General features: G+C 36.4%; 1 protein-coding gene across 1 annotated transcript; it reads right to left on the bottom strand.

The window, feature by feature from the left end:
• Nucleotides 1-1,018: 1,018 nt before the first annotated feature.
• On the bottom strand, nucleotides 1,019-15,020 carry LOC108368884 (leucine-rich repeat extensin-like protein 3; the record flags this gene model as incomplete). Its single annotated transcript, XM_017623834.1, has 2 exons — nucleotides 1,019-1,412; nucleotides 14,638-15,020. Coding segments are annotated over 2 exons (777 nt in total), but the record flags the coding sequence as incomplete, so codon positions are not given.
• Between the last annotated feature and the right edge of the window lie 5 nt (nucleotides 15,021-15,025).

The raw sequence follows: 15,025 nt of genomic DNA on the forward strand, positions 1-15,025 counted from the left end.
CGAATTTTTTAATTCGATTTTTAATAAATATTTTGAGTAAGCAGTTTTTTAGCCCATTCAATTTTACTGCAAGTTTAAAGGAACTGATTTTTGGTTTTTTTTTTTTGACCATGTTAGCTTTTTTATTCCATACAAAACATTTTCGACGATTTTTTTTTGTTATATGGAGAAAATGAGCAACATCTTCGACGAAAAAAATTCCCAAAAATCAATGGTACTTGAAATTGGGCTACAAAACTGCATAATCAAAATGTGTTTAAAAAATCTAATTAAAAAGCTCGAAATTTTTACAAAGTTTGTAATTGCGTTTATTAATTTTGCACAAAGATTGAAACTTGGATTTATATGGTTTCTCTTAAAAATATGCTACACCTTTAAAAACAATATGTAATTAAAATTAAAAACCAAGGCATTGTTAATATTAAAGAAAAAAAATATTGATTCCTTTTACAGTTTGAATTTGGTAATATTAACCAATTTTTGATTGCTTTTTTTCTCAGTGTAGTCACAGTTCATTCTTATGTGAAAGTAATGGTCGGAGTTAAGTAAAAAAATTTGCTTTTTATTGAAAACTGGGTACTCGTTATGGTCACTCCACCAGCTACATAGCAGTTTTTTAGTAAAGCAGGAGACCTTTCATCCTGACCGTTCAATATATAGAACACCCAAAGAAGCTCTGAAAACGAATGAAGTGCCTATCTCCACTCTATAACCGTCACATTCGACTCACCGAAATATTCAATACTTGTAAAAGTTTTCTAGAGTTGGTGACCTTTCTTTAGATTAGAAGTGACGAAATTCACTTTGCAATAAAGTCTGCACTGGACAACAGCACTAAAAAAATCCTCAGAGGTCGAATAAATATTTTCGGATAAACGAAACGACAACGATCAATAACGATGCTCATTTTTGCATTCAATTAAACATTTACTAATAAAATTTGTTTAGGTACACAAGTACTTATGTATGTATATAACAATATCAACTAACAACAATAAACAACATTCCATGGCAACATTTAGAAACGGCGTCTATAGACAACACGTCGAACGGTCTTGTAACGATAACCATCCTGACCGTGCGAAGAAGTTGGAGGAAGGTAGGTGTTTTGAGGAGCAGCAATTGGCTGAGAGAGCACAGCTTCTTGAACCGGAGCTGGTGGTGGGATGTAGGTGTTCTGTGGTGCTGCTGGTGGTGGAATGTAGGTGTTCTGTGGTGGTGCAATTGGCTCCGAGAGCACAGCTTCCTGCACTGGAGCTGGTGGGATGTAAGTGTTTTGTGGTGGTGGTGGTGGTGGTGGAGGAATGTAGGTGTTTTGTGGAACAATTGGCTCTGATTTTACTTCCTCATGCACTGGAGCTGGATAGCTGTAACCTTGGGATGGTGGTGGAAGGTAGGTATTTTGTGGAACAATTGGTTGCGATTGAACTGCCTCGTGCACAGGAGCGGGATAATTATAGCCGCCACCAAGATGCGAAACATCAGCAGCAACGTAAGCCAGCAAGGCGAAGGAGACAGCAGCTACGAAGAATTTCTAGCAAGTTGGGAGTAGAGAAGATAGATAATTAATAAACTCGTATAATTGTAGTCAGTTAGAGGCATTTGCAGTGATTGGTTGCTAAAGCAAAGAAGACGGAAGCTGTGAATATTTGCTTTGGAAACGCGGTATGCTAAGGTATTTTAGTTAGTTTTATTTTACGTTTTCTGCTACTTGTTTTTTTTTTTGTAGTTAATAGTCAATAACTTTTTGTCACTTGTTTACGCACCATTTTTTTTGTATTGTTGATTAGTCGAGCTGTTTACACCACAACGCTTAAAGTTTGATAATATCTAAATTGGCTATTGAGCGCGTATTTATACGATTTGACTTCGATGTTTGGTAAAGGTCAACAAAGTCAAGCTGCTGCGTGTAACTGCATTTTGGGCTAAGATACGGAAGTTTAAACGCTAGAATTATATACGTAGGTATTCAGTTTGGCTGCTTTGTATGCTTATTAACCTCATTTGATTATTATTTATTTTATTAGCGTCTTGTTTTGTATAAAATACCAGTATTTTTACATCAATCATTTATTGTTTTTTGTAGCTTCTGTAATCTTCCGAGAAGAGACTTAGAAAAGAAGTTGCACTCGTTTAAGGTCTTTGATGTAATGCCAATGCCATAGTTGTGGCTAGATATCAGCATATTAATGAAACTAAACTAAATTAAACTAACTTGTTGTTAAGCTATTCCGATATTGATGTACTTAAATAATACAGAGGCGATCGAAGATGCCAGCAATTCTAATTAGATATTTCTTACATCCGGTCAATTAATGTTATGCTCCAAAAAAAGAGCATCTAAACTAAATAAAAACCAAAACAGCCGACCCATAGTGCCGAATAAGTAGGGAAAAATCGAAAAATTCGTTCTCTGCATTGTGAACGTGTTTGGTATTTTTGTAAAGACAATTTATCCACTAAAAAGAATTAACAGAAATTTCCCTATAGGGTCTTTCCATCTCAAATCACCCAGGCCGAGGGAAAGTGTATTTGAGTTTGCGATAAAACTCACAGGGATTGTTCCTTGAACAATTTAAGGAGGCACGTATTTTTTTCTTTTTGCTCAAAAATTCGAATTTTTGGAATGATTTTTTTTTTTTTTTGAGTACGAACGCTTCTTTTTTCCTCTATTAATAGCAACTTTTGATACTGAATCGATCTAGTGAACTAAACACCACTAATTGTTTATTAAAAATTAATTATTGTTAATAAACAAAAAAAAATTCTTTTCAAATTGCTTGTTATCAAATTGCCACATCTTTTTTTCTCAAACTTTTTTGTCTATTAGGGTATAGTATAAACTATTTTCAGTGCGAGTATCAATATGCTAAAATTTGAGTTTTCGAGTTATGATTTTTTTTTCTGAAGATGATAAAGTTTTTCCCAATTAGGAAGAAGGGCGATTTGCCCAATCTACCGAAGATTTCCCCAACCAGTGCTCAAAATTTGCTCAAAGTGAACATGCATGCGCAATTAAAATATTTTCATCGGAAAAATCACACATACATCCATCCAAATTCCCTATCAAAAAAATAATTGGGCAATTCACAAGGTGTCGTATTTGTCGTGTTTGTCGTGAAGTCACGATATTTCATGACAGTTGTAAAAATGTTGTTATTGTTTTGTGAAGAAAAATAACACATGACGATACAACTCTGCAACCTATGTTTATTCGGTGTTATGTGAGGTTAAGTGCTGAGATATAATAAATAATCGTAACAGGTGTTCACAACCGTCGTGTTTTAACACAACTTTTGTTAGGAAAATATAACTTCACAACACCTTGTGAATTGCCCAAATATTTTCAGCTTTTTTTCTTGAAAATTTTCCACATACAAATTTCTTGATAAAAAAAAATTAGTTCTGAAAAAAAATGTATATCACAATGATAGCTCTAAGTATTGCGCAATATTTAAGTATAGTATTACGGGGTGCACTTTACAATAATTTGAGTTATGAATTTTTTTTACAACGAAGTTTAGTAAAATGAGTACATTACGAATTTACAAATTTTTTAAACTTTTTTAGGATTTTTTCGAATATATAGTTTTATAGCCCATTAAATTTTATTAAAGTATTTTTTAGTGTCCCTGCGGTATTCCAGAAAAACAATTTTTTTATCAAAATTTCAAAAAATGGAAAATTTTTAAAGAATGAATAAAAGATATATGTAAAAATATGTTATTTTTCATTATTTTATTGAATAGCACGGATTTTTCGCTTTCGTAAGAAGAAATAAAAACGTGCTAATTTTTTGTACTTTTTGAAGTAATGCGTTTTTTGCTAATGCTCGTGACCTGTGGACAATGGAGGTTTATTTTTTTAAGAGTTGCCACCTGATAAAAAAATTAAATTAAAATTTTTTAATTTAAGATAAATGAATTATTAAGAGATGTGTATTAAAAGTGTTTATTTCTTACCTACATGTAGAGGGTTGCCACCTGTTTAAAAAATAACATTCCTTTTGAACTAAAGGCATTAGGTAATTAAAATAGATTCGTATCACTATATGGGAGTCAAACTAAAGAGGCTTAAGAAGGTTTTAGCTTGCAAATATTACGAAGAGGGTTGCCACCTGTTTGTGAAGACAAATCCAGTTAAACTAAAATAATAAATGTCTCAAGCCAAAGATTTACTACATCGTTTTTGTCATTTTATTACAAATACATACACTGTCAATCAGTTATTTGTTTTGATTACATTCCTTTTAAATTACTAGACTCTTAAATTAGCTCAGAAATGTTTTTACGCTTCACTTACTTCTTGCTTAATATGTCCAAATTTTCCTTTTGTTTGATACCCATATTGATATACATACACATTTCAGTTACCTTATTTTACCCTTAATTAAAGTGAATTTGATTTTTTAAACATGTGGCAATCCTTCTACGTGTCGTTTGGAAATAAATCATTTTCAAAACCGTTTCTGCTGATACCCATATTGTAATTCTAATCCATTTAACTAATTTAATAATTTTAATAAAATGTAACAGGTGGCGACTCGTTTCAAAATACAAAATAAAACTTTATTGCACATTTAAAGGTCAAGCCCTGTAAGTTGACACCTCACGTTTGAACGCAAATTTTCAACTTCAAACCGCATTTACAGTGAAAGTATGAAAGTTATTATAAAAAAAATGCATTTTTGAATGAAGCGTCCTCAATTTTACTAACAAGCGAATTTTCATTTAAATCCGTCCATAATTCTACTTTTGCCCATATTTTATATGGAAGGGAAGCACTGCGCGACAGCTGGCTACACCAAACTAAAAGAAATTTATTTAAGAAATATCTTTGGCCTAATTTTTCTAAGTATAGTTATTGAAGTGAAGCTGGTTCGAGTGCCTTGTTATTGCCAAATATCACCATCATGGTTTTGCGCTTTAGCTTTTTTGAGCTTTAACCTACTCAAAAATGTCTATAGGCTGGTAATATTTTGAAAACAAATTTTGTAGACATATTTCGACACAACTTTACCGCCTTTTCCCATACCTTTAACGATTATATTATTGGCCAAAAACGTACGGATAACTAATTTAGCAACCGTGGGTCTACCAACAGGGCATGTTGCTATCGGAAGGCACGCGGAGAGGTTAGGAATCCCCATAACGACTTCTGCAGAAGCTTTAGAAATGAAGAATATTCAGAAGCCTTGCCTGTTATGATTCTATGTTTCTCCTTGGGGAGATCCCATCACATTGTAGCTTCCTAATATGCTTTTTGCCTGACGTAAACCCATGGTGTTACTCCAGTTTAGTTCCGTCAGCTTGGTATTGTCCCTTCTGAGCATTTCCTTTATGGTGTTCGGTCCTACTGCAAGGAAGGTCTCAGGTCCTATCATGGCCAAGGCTGCAGCCGTTCTAGTCAACTGATCAACTTTCTCATTCTACACACTCCAAAACCAATGATGACTTGATCTCGAATGATGAGAGAGCCTTAATAGCCGCCTGACTATCGCTCGCAATAAGTATCCTCTCGCTTCGCTTTAATTACCTCCGCTTGAAAGAAGCTAGGGAAGGTTCCCAATGGCACTGAAAACTCAGTCAGGGGCCGTACACGCCAGCTCCAATCCCCTCTGGCGTTTTAGAGCCGTCAGTATACCACTGTAGTGTGCTCGCCTGTATGTGACTCTCCATAATAGAGGTACTCCAGGTCGCCTTGCTATAAATGTAAGTCCTGAAGTTTCTTTTGAAGACCACCACTCTGTCAATATCCTCCCCGGGGGAGCAGAGCAAGGGGTAGATGTGTACTCAGATTGTCCCTGTTTCTAGCTGATAACATCTTGCTTTTTCCAAAGCCTACTCTCGCAAAATTAAGGAGAGTTCGCTTGGCAACCCGTTCTACTGCGAGATGTAGTGGCTCGAGTTCCAGCATTACCTACAGCGCTGCCGTCGGGCATGTGCGCATTGCTCTAGTAATGCAAAAGCACACCAGCTGTGGAAAGCCAAGCCCCCGCATCATAGGTCACTATTGGTCTCACTATCATCCATCCTAGGATCCTCGGAGTGCATCCTCAGGATTTTCCTGCAAGACGTTTACACACCATCATCGCTCTCGTTGCCTTAGAGGTGACCACCTAAACATGGGTCCTCCACAGAAGCTTGGAGTCCAGGATAAGCCCCAGATACTTCACCTCTGTGGCGAAATTGATCACGACCTTATCTAAGGTCAAGTTCCTCCTCTTCTGGAGAGTTCATTTCTTGGTCGGTGGGTAGCTGCGCCATTAGAGAAACTTTTTTATCACATTCTCCCGTAATTCTAGCTTCTCATATTTGCGTTGAATTTGTGCAGGGCCATTTTTAATTTAATTACTTAGTTATCCTTTTCATGGTTGGATTACAAAAATGTTTGAACCCATAAAAATATCTGGTGTTCACTATGCAATCAAATATGTAGATATGTACAAGTTCAATGAAACTGCGAAAATTTTAGGCAGAAAATGAAGTGAAGAAGTAAAAACATCAAAAGAGCAACAGCTGTCACAAACGTAGAAACAAAGCACAGAGCATTCTGGCTAATTCCAAAGCAGTTACCTACCACAATATCAAAATCAAATTGCCAAAAACACACATTTTTATATGTACCTTGTATGTATGTATGTATGTTCAACAACTTTAAACGCGAGACAAAAGACGACCAACCAAACATTGAGATAGCCAAAACATTATAAAACACAAAAAACAACACCAAAGCAACAACAGCAATCATATGAAACAAACGAAAATATTCGTACAACACTAATGAGCTAATCTGCATAAAAAGTTATTGGAGAACGCCACCGTTAATATCTCTGGTTGCTTGCCATCACTGCACAGCAGAAAACCAAAACCATTAGCGTAAATGCCGTCGTTTAACTGTGCGTATTTATCGTTGTTGTCTTCGTCGTCATAGTCCGTCGCATTGTTGCCCTTGCGTGTTGATGCTCTTGTCAGATGTCTAGTTTTTGTTGTCTTAAATGTTTATTGTTAATTCGAGTAATTTGTAGTTATGTATGTATGTATGTAAGTATACTGGTGGCAGAAATAATAGGCTCGCCTTGCTTCGCTCAATTTTGGCTACATTTCTTTGGCTTATTTAAATTAAAAAAAAATAAATAAATTTTATTCCAAATTTCAAACTTTTTACCAAAAATTATAAAAATTCAACAAATTTTCAGAAAATTTCAATTCTCTTCCATATACACACATAATTTGTATGGAAAAAATGCGTGACACCGTCAGCAAAAAAAAATATTAAAAATCAACGGTGTTTTTTAGCCACTTTAAACTTGCCTTTTATTATACTAGAATTGAACGAGCCATAAAATCGCATACACATTTTTTTCTCAAATTTCTGAATAAAAAGTTTTAAATTTTAGTGAAAATTTGTTGAAATTTTATAGTTTTTGGTAAAAAGTTTGAAATGTGGATTTATATGTTGTTTGTTGTATAACTACCTAAACTTAAAAAAAACATATATGTATTTTAAAAATTAAATAAACCCAAAAAATATATGCAAAACTGGTCAAAATAGTGTGAGTCTATTATTTCTGCCACCAGTGTACATACCTGTTGTATAGTAGTTGTCAGTAAATTTGTGTACGATGCGTCAGTCTGTTGTCTGTATATGGGGCGTTCCACACCAAAACGGACGGGGTTCACACTTCATGTGTTTGATTTATTTCAAATTTTTAGGGTTGATACATAAACATAAATAATAAATAAATAAAGCTTCATCAACACATTTTTAAAAACCTTACAGCACAAAAAAAAAATCGATTTAATAGTTTTCGAAATATCTCGAGAACGGGGCGGGGAAAAATTTTTAAAAAAATCACACATACACACATCAAAATTCTCTATGGAAATTAATATTTTTAAATTATTTTTTTCTTGAAAAATTTTTCACATACAAATTTTTAGATAAAAAAAAAATTACTGTTTGAAAATATGCCATCTCAAAAAAAAACATTTTAAAAATATAACAATGGTAGCTCTGAGTATTGCGCAATATTTAAGTATAGTATTATGGGGTGCACTCTACAATAATTTGAGTTATGAATTTTTTTACACCGAAGTTGAGTAAAATGGGTACGTTACAAATTTTCAAATTTTTTTAGAATTTTTTTTCTACTGCACTGCTACCGCAAAATTCCGTTGATTTTTCATATTTTTTATGCTGACGGCTCTTTGCACTTTTCTCTGCGGAAGAAAATGCGCTAACCCGTTTTGACTCAAAAAAAAATTGAAAATTTTTTTACTTTAGAGTAAAGCCCACAATACTATACTTATATATTGCACAATACACAGAGTTGTAATTTATTTTTTAAATTTTTTTTGAGATGGCATATTTTTAAAAACTAATTTTTTTATCAAAAATTTGTATGCGAAAAGTTGTTCAAGAAAAAAAAACTTAAAATTATGTCTTTTCATAGAGCATTAAAATTCTCTATGTATGTGTGATTTTTTCCAAATTTTCTCCTCGCCCCGTTCTCGAGATATTTGGAAAACTATTTAATGGATTTGTTTTTGTTTTTGTGCTGTAAGGTTTTTAAAAATGTATTAATCAAACTCAAATTACATATTTATTTATTATTTATATTTATTTATCAACCCTAAAAATTTTAAACAAATCAAGCACATGAAGTGTGAACCCCATCCGTTTTGGTATGGAATGCCCCATATACGAAAATACACCTGCGACCAATGTTTAAGGTTGCAGTTAAATTTGGTCGCACCATCGATTGCCTATTCGATAATATTAATTAATCAAACTTGCCAAGCGCCGAATATCAGTGGTGAGCCTAAAGTGGTAATCAACACTTCAAATAAAGAAACTAACAAAAAAAAACAAAAGCAAATGGTAAAAACAGTATTTTATTAAAGCAAAGGCAAGCACAATACGTTAATAAAAGTTACAAATAGTTTATTTATTTCAGTTGAAAAAAAAACGACTTTAATAATATTTACAACAAAACGGCCATCAGCAGAAATCAATCAATTAACCGCCGACGCCTTTGCAAGCATGGGTGTGGTCGAAGCGAGATTACTTCTACGAGGTGCAGCTACTGGCGCTGTAAAATATTTTACTTTGATTTCGCACCTATTAACTTTTTATTATACAGTGTCTACATGAGGCGATTTTAGAGGCAATTTCAGAGGCGATTAGCTGAATGAAAAGTTGGCTGCCCCTCTACTTCATTAAAAGCGATTAGTTGAAAGGCCGGTTCATACCAGGCGATTGTTGCTTTCAACTAAAACTTGCCTGTAAAATCACTTCATGTAAACAACCCATTATCGCATAAAATTGTGCGATCATTTTTGTTGAAATCATATGAATTGAAAGCATGGAAAAAGTTCTAATAGGACAGCAATTTTTGATTCTCTATTATAAGTGTGACATATGATAGGAATTGAAATTAACGTGTGACTCTAAGAAAAAGGGTTGAAATTTACATATTTAGACTCGACAAAAAAAACGCGGTAAAAAACAATTATTTTACACATTGGTTATACCGGTAGCCATAACAAAGACGTATTGGAGGTTGAACACAATGCTGAAATAAAATTTTTTTTCCTGGTAGGTACATTTGGCGGATTGTGCCCCATGTATACAATACGTATAATAATTTACTCAGCCACAAAGTGTTGTCATTTGTTTATATGTATGTATTCTTAAATTTTTTGCCGTTACGGCTCGTAATCGCATAACGAACGGTTACTGGCATAATAAATCCCAGAACAGGTTGAGTTCATTAAAAAAAAAAAACCAAAACGTTGAAAAGAGAAGAGAAGAAAATGTTCATACTAAAATAAAGTCATATGTACAAGCAACAGCAAGCAAACCATTAATTAAAACATAAATTTTATTTAAGCATATTTTCCATTTAAAAATATTATTGGCTATAATTTGGAAGCACCTTTATGGGCTAATTTGGCGTTGATGCTTTGGCTCTTAGCTTTCCGCCTTCTTCTATATTATATGTAGTAAGAATAAAATAAGATATAAGCTCATTTATGTACAAATATGTATGTTTGTATGTACAAATATTTTGCCAAATAGGAGCTACAACTTCCGTATTTTGGCGTACAAACAGTCAAAAGCAATGCGTACAGAAAATTGGCGCCTAACTAAAATTTCATGCCAAAAATTATTGTCGTATAAATAAGCGCGGGTGTGATTAAATGTAAATAATCAAACTTTGACGTTGGTGGTGTAAACATATCGGAAAATTTGTCGAAATGGTGAGAAAAGTGAAATTTAAATAGAAATAAAATTTATAAAATAAAACCAGCGATTTTTGCTTAAGCAAAAAAAAAAAAACGACTTCAATGCTCATATAAAAATTTTGGGATACCGTTAATTTCTTCAAGATTCAGTGATCTGAAATAAAGCAAATTATAACGGGAGCACCCTTAACGTACCGCCTTTCCGATAAATAAAAAAAAAATTATAGAAAAGGGTTCCACTGAATTGATAAGCTTCCACCTTTTTTTGAAGTCAGTTAATAACAACTTAGAATATTCTTTACAAGCATAAAGAGCAGATTGTGTCATTAAAGTGATAAATACTAAACTTTCACTTGGAAATGGTGCTATAAAATTTATCAAAAAATTAATAATCAATTTTATTTCACAGAACTTTTTCATCGCCTCATTTTCCGCCCTGCTGGTTTGTGCCGCTGCAGACGTCTCTCATCTCGGTGGCGGCTACAATTATCCAGCGCCTGTCCATGAAGCTGTGCGCCCGCAACCAATACTACCACAAAATACCTACATTGCGCCTGCAGCACCAGCACTGGCGCCATCTCACGGCTACAGCTATCCGGCGCCAGCTCTAGTTCATGAGGCTATTAAATCACAGCCAATCATTCCACACCCACCTCCAGCGCCGTCTCACGGTTACAGCTACCCCGCACCAGTATCTCAAGGCTACAGCTATCCAGCGCCAGCTCCACCAGTTCATCAAGCTGTGATATCTCAGCCAATTTCACCGCAAAGCACTTACATTCCACCACCACCGGCAGTACCAGCGCCATCAAGGGGTTACAGTTACCCAGCACCAGTTCGGCAAGCAATTCAATCCCAGCCCATTTCACCAGCGCCATCTCAAGGCTACAGCTATCCAGCTCCAGTTTTTGAAGCTGTCAAATCGCAACCAATTGCACCATCTCGGGGTTACAGCTACCCAGCACCAGTTTCTCAAGGCTACAGCTATCCAGCCCCAGCTTCAGTTCACGAGGCTGTGAAATCCCAGCCAATCATTCCACAAAACACTTACATCCCACCTGCACCGCCAGCGCCAGCGCCATCTCAGGGCTACAGCTATCCAGCGCCATCTCAAGGCTACAGCTATCCAGCGCCAGTTCACCAAGAAGTGAAATCGGAACCGATTATACCCTCATCTTCTCTAGAACAGGATGGCTACCATTATAAGACCGTTCGTCGCGTTGTTTATAGACGTCGTTTACGAGTTTAAATCGAGTATTTTCTATTTTAATGTTGTTGACTGATTTTGTTTTTAAAGTCCCAATGGAAATAAGTACATAAATAAATGTTAAACTATATGATATTCTGAGAGATTTTTTTTTGTAGTTTTGAAAAATTGAAAGTCCAGGAGTCCTTAAAACACCAGGTTTACCATATACAGAAATCCAGAGGAGAAAAAAAATTAATAATTAAAAGCAAAAATAACAATACAACCTCTAAACAGTTTTTTTAAGCCATACTTCTTTGCTCTTTGCACAAACAGACAAGTTCACTGATCTTGGGTCAATCAATGCCAATCAAACCGCCTTTTTTCAGGAAGGATTTTTATTATATTATCCTCAGTGTCGGCGACGAAGTTTATAAATTATTTTTCGAGCAATGAAGTAGTTATTTATGGAAAGAGGCATTTAGCCCTTTTCAAAAAACAGTAACCCCATTGCACACCCACAGGATAAGCCCTTTAATTTGACACCCAATTTTTGAACGAACGAAACAGATCTGATAACGAAGTGTTAAATATTAACATCTCCAAACTCGATTAAGAAGTTTCAATTCAGAAACAGCAGGAAAAATTCGCGAGCAGAGAAGCTGGACTGCTATTATCTCGACGTCAGCTGGTAAGATAATTGCCTAGATTTGCTGTTGAGTGGGTTTTAAACCCACACCGATACTCTCGTGGCCAGAAGAAAATGCCAACCTTGTATTCCAACAATATTGATAAACATGCGAATCGGCGTCAACTCCTCAAGGGACCTTATTCCAGTAGATTGTCGGTCATTCAATTGTTTGTCTAAGCAAAACGCTCGGTTGAACTTGGTAGCCCAGGACTAAACTAGCAACTTGGGGATCTGATTAGAGCTTACCCAATACCAATAGAAAAAACTAATTAGTTTCGCTGAGTTCCGACTTGAAATTTATAAAAACTAATTCTGTGAAGTGTTGGCTTTAAAAAAAAGAGCACACTAAGGCCTCCATGGGCACATTGTGATGCCATATTAGAGACTTCTAGCGTCGCTCCTCCTACCTCAGAAATAGAAACAATTTGTGGCTCTGATGAAGCGAGCCCTTGCCAAAGCGGGGCAGTGGCATAGGTAAAGCTCCACGCTTTCGATTTCCTCCTCATCGCGGCAGCTACGACAGTAATCGTTTGGCTAAAAATCCATCCTGGCAGCGTGGGTTCTGATAACGCAGTGCCCGTTGAGAATTCCAATAACATGGTCGCTCCAAAAGGAAGAGAGGGCGTGATCTACGGTTATCTAACCTAGGCCAGACGTGTCTCGCTATCTTGCACGTGGGCCCCGCACACCATCTTCCATTTGCCCGTTCGATAAAGTTATTCTGCAGCCAGAGTTTACAAGAATATAGCGGAGTACCCGCATTAGCGGTACTGATTGCAGACATCTCGTCCGCAGCACATTTGCCCGGTATGTGCCTATGACCTGGCACCCATACAACTTGAGTAGAGTAACTCCTTGCAAGTTAATTTAGAGAACGTCTACATTCCATGACAATCTACGATGTAGATTTGTCAAAATTACGTGCTGCCTGGCTATCAGAAAATATAGTTACTGCATGCAGTAGCCATTTCAAATCCATCTAGGAAGATCGAAATCGAAATTACAGTAGACCATATTTTCCCCAACCCATCGCACCTGAAAAGAAACCGCACATGATAATCGGTATAATTACACATCCCCACAGAAAAACAAATTGTCAGGATCAGGGAACGAGACACACTATGCATGTATTCCTATGTAGTTTGAGGCACAGACTATCTCAATCCGGCATTAGAATCGGTCCAAACGTGCCTTAGTTCAGCANATACTATCTCAATCCGGCATTAGAATCGGTCCAAACGTGCCTTAGTTCAGCAGATGTTACGCGACGGGCAGGTTTTTGTTTGGCCAAGGAAAAAAATCCTGGCGTGATGACGGACTTCAGATTCGTGTTCAGCGTATCAAAATACATAAGAAAGAGAGAGTATTATTCCCGAAAACCGGCACTTTTTTGTGTATTTGTGTAACAGCTGATGAGTTTTTTACAACAACAACTGCCTAGCCTTCTCTCGACATTCGGCTTCTAGTTCGTTCCGAAGACTATTGTGAGCACCGGGATTGAATTGCAGGCGTTTTGGTTCTCTGATTATACTCTTTGAACATTTTCGTTTATAATGCTCGATAATTTTATGCTGTACTAGTGCTGTTCTTGAAGGTTCAAGAAATATTACACTGATTGGAAAAAGACTATTGGAAAGGATCTTTTTATATGTAGAACTGCTTTACTAAAGAACGTTATTCAAAATAAAAATATTAAATATTTTTTTCCTTTTCTTGAGCGCTCAAAATTCNCGGAGAAATACTATTGGAAAGTATAGTTTTATATGTAGAACGGAGCGAACTGCTTTACTAAAAAACGTTATTCAAAATAAAAATAAAAATATTAAATATTTTTTTCCTTTTCTTGAGCGCTCAAAATTCCAGGAAAAAGGGGATAGTTTAGGGTCTTTAGGCACAATTTTAAGTATTCCGTTTCGTCCCGAGGATTTGGTCGGTCAGCCGCTGGAGATTGTTTTTTTTTTTTAGTAAAAGCCTCAAACCAACCTGATTTAATTTAATTCCAACTCACTTTACGAACACGATGAACTCTGAAAAGCCCGCTATCGTCGTTGCTGGTGGCAGTCATTTGAGACGATNCCTTTTCTTGAGCGCTCAAAATTCCAGGAAAAAGGGGATAGTTTAGGGTCTTTAGGCACAATTTTAAGTATTCCGTTTCGTCCCGAGGATTTGGTCGGTCAGCCGCTGGAGATTGTTTTTTTTTTTTAGTAAAAGCCTCAAACCAACCTGATTTAATTTAATTCCAACTCACTTTACGAACACGATGAACTCTGAAAAGCCCGCTATCGTCGTTGCTGGTGGCAGTCATTTGAGACGATTTCAGGCAAAAGCAATCCACAAAAACTCAAACTCTTATAAATTCAATAAATTGTATTTAACTTCAAAACAAATTCAGGTACACTTACACAAAAGAAAGGGAATTCACAGCACTTTTAACTTAGAAACGATACCTGAAAACCACACGACGAGGATTCTTGTAGTGATATCCATCTTCTTCAAGAGTAGCAGATGGCTCGGGAGCAGGAGCTGGGGCTGGAGCCGGTGCTGGCGCTGGCGCTGGCTCTGGTGCTGGCGCTGGCGGAGCTGGCGGGATGTAGGTGTTTTTAGGTGCCGCTGGTGGCGGTGGTGGCGGAGGAGGTGCTATGGGATGAGAGTGTACGGCCTCATGCACCGGAGCTAGTGGTGCTGGAGGAGCTGGTGGGATGTAAGTGTTTTTAGGTGCCGCTGGTGGCGGTGGTGGTGGAGGAGGAGCAATTGGCTCTGAGCGAACGACTTCATGTACAGGAGCTGCTGGTGCTGGAGGAGCTGGTGGTATGTAAGTGTTCTTAGGTGCTGGTGGTGGTGGTGGTGGTGGAGGAGGAGCTATAGGGTGAGAGTGTACGGCCTCATGCACAGGAGCTG

Source organism: Rhagoletis zephyria, unplaced genomic scaffold (assembly GCF_001687245.7).
Source record: "Rhagoletis zephyria isolate East Lansing unplaced genomic scaffold, Rhagoletis_zephyria_1.1 Rzeph_scaffold_03372, whole genome shotgun sequence".
Classification (NCBI taxonomy): domain Eukaryota; kingdom Metazoa; phylum Arthropoda; class Insecta; order Diptera; family Tephritidae; genus Rhagoletis; species Rhagoletis zephyria.